Below are 8,555 nucleotides of genomic sequence, written 5' to 3' on the forward strand. Positions count from 1 at the left end.
GGACTTAATTGAATAAAAAAAATATATAAGGACTAAATCGATTATGAGGCCAATATGTAGGGACTTTTTTGTAGTTTTCCCTTAAAAATAATACTTATTAAGATATAATACTTCAATAAAATAAAAAAGAATGTATGCAAAAATGGTTCTTATGGTATGGTAAAAGACAAAACTGCAAAAATGGTCTCTGAGCGTAAAATTGTTATTTTAAAAAAGTTAACAATCAATTAACCAGTTAAACTTAACGGATGAGGAATCAAAACCACAATAAAACTTATTTTAAATGACCAAATCTGCAACTTTTCAAACGTTTGTAACATAACCACATAAAATAAGAAACCACGGGTACCATTTTTGCAATTTTGTCTATTTTTTATAAACTTATAGAGATTTTTCATAAATATTTGAAATATGTGTTTAATTATACATTATTATTATTTTTATTTTAGTTATATATCTAAATTGTCTATTTACATTATTTTAATTGCAAGATAACTTATAAATTATTTTTTATAAAATACAATTATACTATAAACTAATTTATCAACAGAGCTGGTTTATCGATTGACATTGAAGTTGTACCTGAAAGTACAAGTAATATAAGCACAGTTGGGTTGCGGAGAACTTCGGTGATTCCGCCGGAGTTCTTTTACTACTGCCATGCTCATCCATCTGTCGTCGCCTACACTGTCATCATCTGTTCGGATTCTCACTTTCACTCCTTCACTTCGTTACAGGTTCTTCTCGATTTAACCATAGCTAATTTCTCGATCTAGATTCATCCGAAATTGACACATAAACACTCCATGTTTTCTCCAATTTAGCTTCATAAATCAGCCATTACAGACTTACAGAACTGCAATTCCATCCACCCGCACCAGAGTTGTTCAAATGGGTCACGAAAAATCACAACTGGTTTCGCAGAAATCGCACGCTATTTCTAATTTCAGATTGTGCAATGTTTCTGGGTATTTGATTTCACTTCTCTTCTTCCTTCTAAATTCATACATACATCTATTATTATCTCGATTGGGTTTTTGATTACTTTCGAATTTCATCATGATTTGGGCAGAACAGTAGGAAGACTGAATTGGTGGAGATTCATGCCACAAATCCCAGATTTCATGTTCTATTTATTCCTGGAAATCCAGGTAATTCTGGAATCAAATTTGATATGAACCTTGTTACAAATCTGTATTTCACGAATCAAGACAATGTCAATACAGAAAAAAGTGTATCTTTCTTCTTGGAATGGAGGGAATGTTTAGTTTGAAATTCTGATTACTTAATTTGGGTAGTAATAAAGTTGTTGTTGTTGTTGTTATAGGTGTTGTTTCATTTTACACTGATTTTTTGGAGTCACTTTATGAGCAAATGGGAGAAACTGCTTCCATAACAGGTAAGAATGGTTGCTCCTTTTTCATGATTTTCAATTGCTAAAAGTAGTAATAGTTTATAACATTTTATTTTAAAAAAGTTTTGTAGAGATCAAGTTTGTAATTTATTGTGTGTTTTGTGTTTATGAGCAGGAATTGGGTATATATCACACTCAGAAAAGGTACCCCTTATATATTGTTTATCTTTTATGAGCTCTAAATCTATCCAATGTATACAAGTTTTTTTTATTTATTTTTAAAATCACAAAGTCTGTTATACTATATAGGGTAAACACTAAACATGATTAGGTATGAGGTTTTTAAAATCACAAAGTGTGGTGTACTATAGGGTACTCTTTATTTTACGACTTCTCTTGTTTCTTCTTTTGTAAAATCAGCTATCTTGTACTTTAGTTTCTTCTAATTTATAATAGATATAAGAAATAACCCAAAACCCATAAAAAAAATCACAAGATTATAAGAAAAAAAAACTGGTATAATTAGGAATGTTTGAAAATACTTATGACTTTCGAGAGGTGAGATTCTCTCCAACTATTCTTTACAAGAAAATATCTAGATACCAACTAACTAGTAACTGCCGGCTTTTATACTCATTCTCCACCTTCTCATTTAGTACCAAAAGTCTGAAATACCCTTTCCCAACTCTTTATTTACGAAACTTGAAAGCAGCAACACAAGTCAACTCAATACTGTGTAGAATTTATATATATTAGAGTATTAATCAGTTAATCATACTTCACAAGTCTGTTACCAATGTCACAGTTAATCATATTTTAACACAATTAACAAGAAAACATAAACAATACTTAGCATGTTAATCATACTTCAACACAATTACAGTTAGCAAATAAAATGATTAAGCAATTTGACAGTTAATGACGCTCGAATTCTTCAACCCTTCAACACGATCAGTAAGACAAGACATACATGGTTTCAATGGAAGTCGTCACAGACCCAAAACTTAATCACTTTTTGGTTTGGGCTAAGAAAAAACAATTTTATTCAATGGAACGTCACAAAAAACGTTTTCTTTATGTAAAATGGCCTAAAAATGGAATTTATTCAAATAGCAGTGCCACTGTAGCGGTGACAATAATCGCAATAAATTGTAGTAAATCGTTGTGTTAATAGCGCTACCCTTATTCCAAACCGCTGTTTGGTAAATAACGTTCTTACACCTCCACAAAATGTTATAGCGCGCTATTAACTGCCTAACTTGTAACGAAGTAGTAGAGGAGGATCATACCCATATAATATTCTATATGGTGTACTTTTTAGTTTTTAAGCTTGAATGAAAGGTGGTATTGTACCAAGTACCAACATTCCTCCCTTGCCAATTGTTATGTCAGTGCATTGGTGTTTTTGAAGCCAAGATTTGTTGACCACCTTTGTTTGACCATCCGTTTGTAGATAGTAAGCGGTGTTATACTTGAGCTATGTCTCTTGGAGTTTAAAAACTTCCTTCCAAAACTTACTAAAAAAATTCGATATCGATCGCTAATTATCGATTTTGGAACTCCATGCAATTTACTGTATTATTCATAAAAGGCTCCACCACCGTTTGAGCCGAAAAAAATTTCTTTATTCCCACAAAATGTGCGTACTTACTCACTTGGTCCACAACAATAAGAATTGAGATGTACCTATTTGACTTCGGCAACCCTTCAATGATATCCATAGTGATTTTTCATCCCAAACCTTCAATGGAAGTGGAATGGATTGTAATAACCTTTTTTTTTTCTTTTTCTCGCAAGTGCTCCTCCATGATCCATACCTTCTCCAACTTGATCTCCTCTAGCATTGCTTGATGTCATTTTGTGTCCTAACATTACTAAATTTGGTAAATTCATAAATGATCCTTTGGAGTTGTTCTTCCATTTGTTGTGCAGACGATGATGATGATGCATGTTTCTTCCCCTCTTCCTTGTGGTCTTTGTAGTTCATCAACGTTGAACCCCTATCCTCTTTGTTGAAGTTTTGGGGAAATTGGGCATCCGAAGAGGTTACTTGTGTAAGATGGTGTTTGGGTTTTTTTTTGGAAAAATGTCTTTTCGACCTCTTATGTCTGTGGGCAGAAAGTCATTTGAGAAAGACTTTAAAAAACAAAGAGTCTTTTTGACATGGAAAAAGACTTTTGGTCCACGTCTTATTCCGCAGACATGGAAAAAGACTGAAGACATTTTACCTCTTTAAAAACAAAAACAAAACACCACCTAAGTGTTTGATTCGGATGTCTTAATTTGTATAGGGTCAAATTATTGTATAAGGATAGTGAAATTGAATAGACACTCTCCGAATAATAAGCAAATACAAAAAGAGCATGAAATTGCATGATATCAAGAGCTGAAATATAAACATGTCACAAAGAGTTGTGTAAGAAAAGATGTTTAGACAAAGTACTTCATATTAAGCAAAAATTTATAGATGATACTTTATATACATTTTTTAATATATAGATTGTGTTAATTTTATTTATATTACAAAGTACTTCATATTAAGCAAAAATTTATAGATGATACTTTATATACATTTTTTAATATATAGACTGTGTTAATTTTATTTATATTTGTTTAGGATTGGGAGCACGGAAGGTTGTTTGGACTAAAGGAACAAATTGATCATAAGGTATAATGATCAATTATTTTTGGCGATTTTCAAATAAAAAACAATATTCCCTTATTTGTTCTTATAATTTCTTTTTTCATATTTTAAAATCTAAACTCCATTCTAGTTCATCTGTTCATATTCTCCCCCCAATAATTATGAAGAATCAATAGTTACATGATTTATCTCTTTCCTTTTTTTACTTCAGATAAATTTCATCCAACAAGAACTACAAACTATTGAAGTCCCTCTTATACTGGTGTGTTTTGTTGCTTCTTATATTAAGTTTTATTCTTTCTTATATTAAGTACTATAAAATAAATATAAAAACTTTGATACTTATGGCTGAAACTCATTTTATATCTCCTGTACAGATTGGGCACTCTATAGGGTCGTTTATGTCATTGGAAATATATAAAAGAATTCCTGAAAAGGTGATTACAAGAAATATCAACCTACTTTCTTCATTTATTTCCAATATATATATATATATATATATATATATATATATATATATATATATATATATATATATATATATATATATATAATAAAATAATGCTTCGGTTTAATAAAAACAGGTTGCATATATTTTTGCCCTTTATCCATTTTTAGCAGTGGACACAAAGTCACAACAACAGTCAATTATAAAGAAAATTTCAAGGTAAAACTAATTTTTAAAAAACGTTTAAACCTTTTAGAGATGATTTTTTTTTCTTTCTCAAATAATATTACATTAAACCGATTTTCGGTTTGTATTTCATAATCTTAATTCAATATTATTTTTATGGGATAAATTATTAAAAATGTTACAGGTCACAACTTACATCTAATGTGATAAGTGCTATTGTTGCATTATTCGGGTTTCTACCAATTTGGGCATCAAGATTTATTGCAAAAATCTCATTGGGAAAATCATGGTCAACTACTGCTCTTGATGCTCTTTGTACACGTGTTCTTAAGGTGAAACTAATTATTTATTTAACATAAAATTTATTTTTTGACCACATTACACAACGGAAAATGAAAATATATGGATTTTTATATTTTATTTGGCATTTTTTTTACCAATAATAGCAATATGCAAACTTGAAGCTTGTAAATTGCTTACATTTTTGTACAAATAATAAGCAAATATACAACATGAAACTTGTAAGCATTTTACAAGTTTGAGGTTATACATTATATATTATTATTTATAAAATATATAAGCACATTGCTATTATGTGTAAAGAAATGTAAATACATTGCTATTTTGGGTAAAGAATTAAATACATTTTAACAAGTTTCATGTTACATATTTGCTATTATTTGTGTAAAGTCTTTAAGTACATTGCTATTATTGATAATAAAAAAAAGAGTACACTGACATATCACAACAATTTTCCATATATTATTTCTTGTTTTTTGAACTTATCTAAACTTTTCCACCATTATTTTACAAATTTTCTTGCAACAACCACATCTTGCAACTTTATGGTTTTTAGTATCAATCTTTCATCATCTGCAAACAACTAAAATTATTCATTCGATTTCTCAATTATTGTGCCAATTAATATGGGGCCTACACTGTTTTACTAGAGTGGTCCATTTAGTCCTTTCTGACTTCATTTTTTCATCCCAAAAGTTAGAATCTTGCTTTATTATATATATATATATATATATATATATATATATATATATATATATATATATATATATATATAGTCTTATATTAAATGTTTATTATTATTATTATTATTGTTTCAGTATCATACGATGCGAAATGTACTTTATTTGACCATGACCGAATTCGAAGAGGTATACAATCTTGTACAAAATAAAAATAATTACTTTTTATTATATATCATATTTTAAGTCGGCATTGAAAAATAATTTGTGTTTATTAATTACTTTAAATATTTTTTTTGTGTAGCTTGTAAAGGTACCCGATTGGGATTTTATGAGAGAAAAAAGAAATCGGATTGCATTCTTGTATGGTGATGATGATCATTGGGCTCCATTGCACATGCATGATGAGGTCAAATATTGATGTTATCCATGCATGCATACTTAAAGAAAATGTTTGGTATCATGAAATCAGAAAATAAATGGAATAACTCATTCCATCCTTGTTTTATGTGATGGAATGGAATTGAATCATTTTTGAAGGAATTTGATTCCTTCCATTTTCTTGATTTTTTCATCCCATGTACAAAATGTTGTAATACAACCCATTTTTCTTTATTAATTTTAATGACAAAATCTTTAATAAGAATTTCATGATTCTAATAAATCATAATTTTATCTTCTTAAAATAACTAGAAAATATTTGTTACTATAACTTTATTTGGGTTTCTACATGTGCTTTCTATGATGTTCTACTTTTTAGTTTTGTAAATACTAACAATTTCTATAATCATAGTCATATAATCAAATAATATAGTACCAAATAGTGTTGAAAAATTCATATTTCATTTTGTGGGTCCCACCTCAATTTCTAGTAAACTTTGTGATCTCAGGTCGTGAAGCAGGTCCCGAATGCGATTATAGAAGTAGAAAAAGAAGGTCACACGCATGCTTTTTCCTGCACAATGGTTGGTTCAGTATGGGTGGCTCGCCACGTGGCAACCTTGATCAAGAAAACCCTAATTTGAACAGGTATTTACCCAATCAGCCTTCTTTCATGACGTCAGCTTTCATTGTACAAGTCATTATTGCATGTAGATAGAAGTAGAGTACAATCTATCTATATATAGCATCATTAGGCTTAGCTCACGTGAATCTTTTGAATTAATTTGTACGATCCTTTCTCTTTAATTAAAAAGCGACGCAAAGTGTGTACCCTATTATATATCCTTCATAAACTCACACTCTACCCTATGTTATTAACAGAGGAACCATGGAATTCCCATTTCCATCATTAACAAGTTGTACCTCATGCATAAAGAAGTTGTACATCTTCAAGATTCAAGAATAGGTCTAAAGTTTGCATCTTTATTTGAAAACATTTGTGGGTATGAAAGTATGTATTAATTTGGATTCAGAATTTGGTAGAAATATATATATGATGATAACTATTGAATGACCATGCTAACAAGTTGTACCATATGCATAAGAAGTTGTACATCTTCAAGATTCAAGAATAGGTCTAAAGTTTGCATCTTTATTTGAAAACATTTGTGGGTATGAAAGTATGTATTAATTTGGATTCAGAATTTGGTAGAAATATATATATGATGATAACTATTGAATGACCATGCTAACAAGTTGTACCATATGCATAAGAAGTTGTACATCTTCAAGATTCAAAAAAAGGATTAAAGTTTGCATCTTTGTTTGAAGACATTTGTGGGTATGAAGTATGTATTAATTTGGATTCAGAATTTGGTAGAATTATATATGATGATGACTATTGAATGACCATACTAACAAGTTGTATCATATGCATAAGAAGTTGTACATCTTCAAGATTCAAGAATAGGTGTAAAGTTTGCATCTTTATTTGAAAACATTTGTGGGTATGAAGTATGTATTAATTTGGATTCAGAATTTGGTAGAAATATATATGATGATGACTATTGAATGACCATGCTAACAAGTTGTACCATATGCATCAGAACTTGTACATCTTCAAGATTCAAGAAAAGGTCCAAAGTTTGCATCTTTATTTTTAAAAAAATTGTGGGTCTGGAATAAGTTTTAATGTGGATTCAGAATTTGGAAGATATATATGATGATGATTATTGAAGGACGATGGTAATTAACAAGTTGTACCATATGTATAAGAAGTTGTACATCTTCAAGATTCAAACATAATGTGTAAAGCTTGCATCTTTAATTAAAAACAGATGTGGGTCTGGAATAGTTTGTAATGTGGGTTCAGAATTTGGAAGATATGATGATGATTATTGGGTGACAACGTTAACACGTTGTACAATATGCACAAGAAGTTGTACATCTTCAAGATTTAAGAATGGTGTATAAAGTTTGCATCTTTATTTAAAAAGAGTTGTGGGTCTAGAGTAATTTTTAAGGTGGATTCAAAATTTGGAAGATATATATGAATGACGATGTTAACTAATTGTACTATATGCATTATTACTTGTACAACTTTAGTATTCAGGAATAATGTGTAAAGTTTGGAAGATGTATAATATGATATTGATGATTATTGAATGACGATGTTAACTATTTGTACTATATGCAATTACTTGTACAACTTCAAGATTCAATAATAATGTGTTTAATTTGCATCTTTAGTTAAAAACTATTGTGGGTCTAAGATAAATTTTAATGTGGCTTCAGGATATGGAAGATATATATGATGATGATTATTGAATGGTGATGGTAACTTGTGAATCTGAAAAATCTTTAAATGTTGAAATTAAATGCATATTTATATAAGTTTCTGAAGGGGTAATGATACTCGTTTTTTTTCAACAGTCTGCAGGTGGATGAAATGTTTGTCATGTCTTTCAAATGCCTTTAATTTCGACTGTTGCCTTTTTAAGGTGACCTCTTTGTGTAGGGTAATGGAGAGTACAAGTCTTGATGCTTTAGGTACAAGATCGT

The 8,555-nt window shown here is 29.6% G+C and overlaps 1 protein-coding gene across 4 annotated transcripts; it reads left to right on the top strand.

The window, feature by feature from the left end:
• Window positions 1-550: 550 nt before the first annotated feature.
• LOC145058295 (alpha/beta-Hydrolases superfamily protein) lies at window positions 551-8,119 on the top strand. Of its 4 annotated transcripts, none has more exons than XM_079006221.1 (14): window positions 551-737; window positions 825-968; window positions 1,078-1,151; window positions 1,328-1,399; window positions 1,530-1,558; window positions 3,972-4,022; window positions 4,210-4,260; window positions 4,376-4,435; window positions 4,583-4,665; window positions 4,817-4,964; window positions 5,751-5,801; window positions 5,917-6,021; window positions 6,503-6,641; window positions 7,601-8,119. In XM_079006221.1, the coding sequence occupies exons 1-13, from the start codon at window positions 661-663 to the stop codon at window positions 6,635-6,637; spliced, it is 1,080 nt and encodes a 359-aa protein (XP_078862347.1). In that variant the 5' UTR covers window positions 551-660; the 3' UTR covers window positions 6,638-6,641; window positions 7,601-8,119. The 4 variants fall into 4 exon arrangements, with proteins under 4 accessions (XP_078862347.1, XP_078862346.1, XP_078862348.1 ...); XM_079006220.1 differs by lacking the exon at window positions 7,601-8,119 and adding an exon at window positions 6,876-7,229; XM_079006222.1 differs by lacking the exons at window positions 5,751-5,801; window positions 7,601-8,119 and adding an exon at window positions 6,876-7,229.
• The last annotated feature ends 436 nt before the right edge of the window (window positions 8,120-8,555 follow it).

The sequence above is a fragment of the Lactuca serriola genome, chromosome 6, assembly GCF_051521515.1.
Source record: "Lactuca serriola cultivar US96UC23 chromosome 6, Lser_US96UC23_V15, whole genome shotgun sequence".
Taxonomy (NCBI): domain Eukaryota; kingdom Viridiplantae; phylum Streptophyta; class Magnoliopsida; order Asterales; family Asteraceae; genus Lactuca; species Lactuca serriola.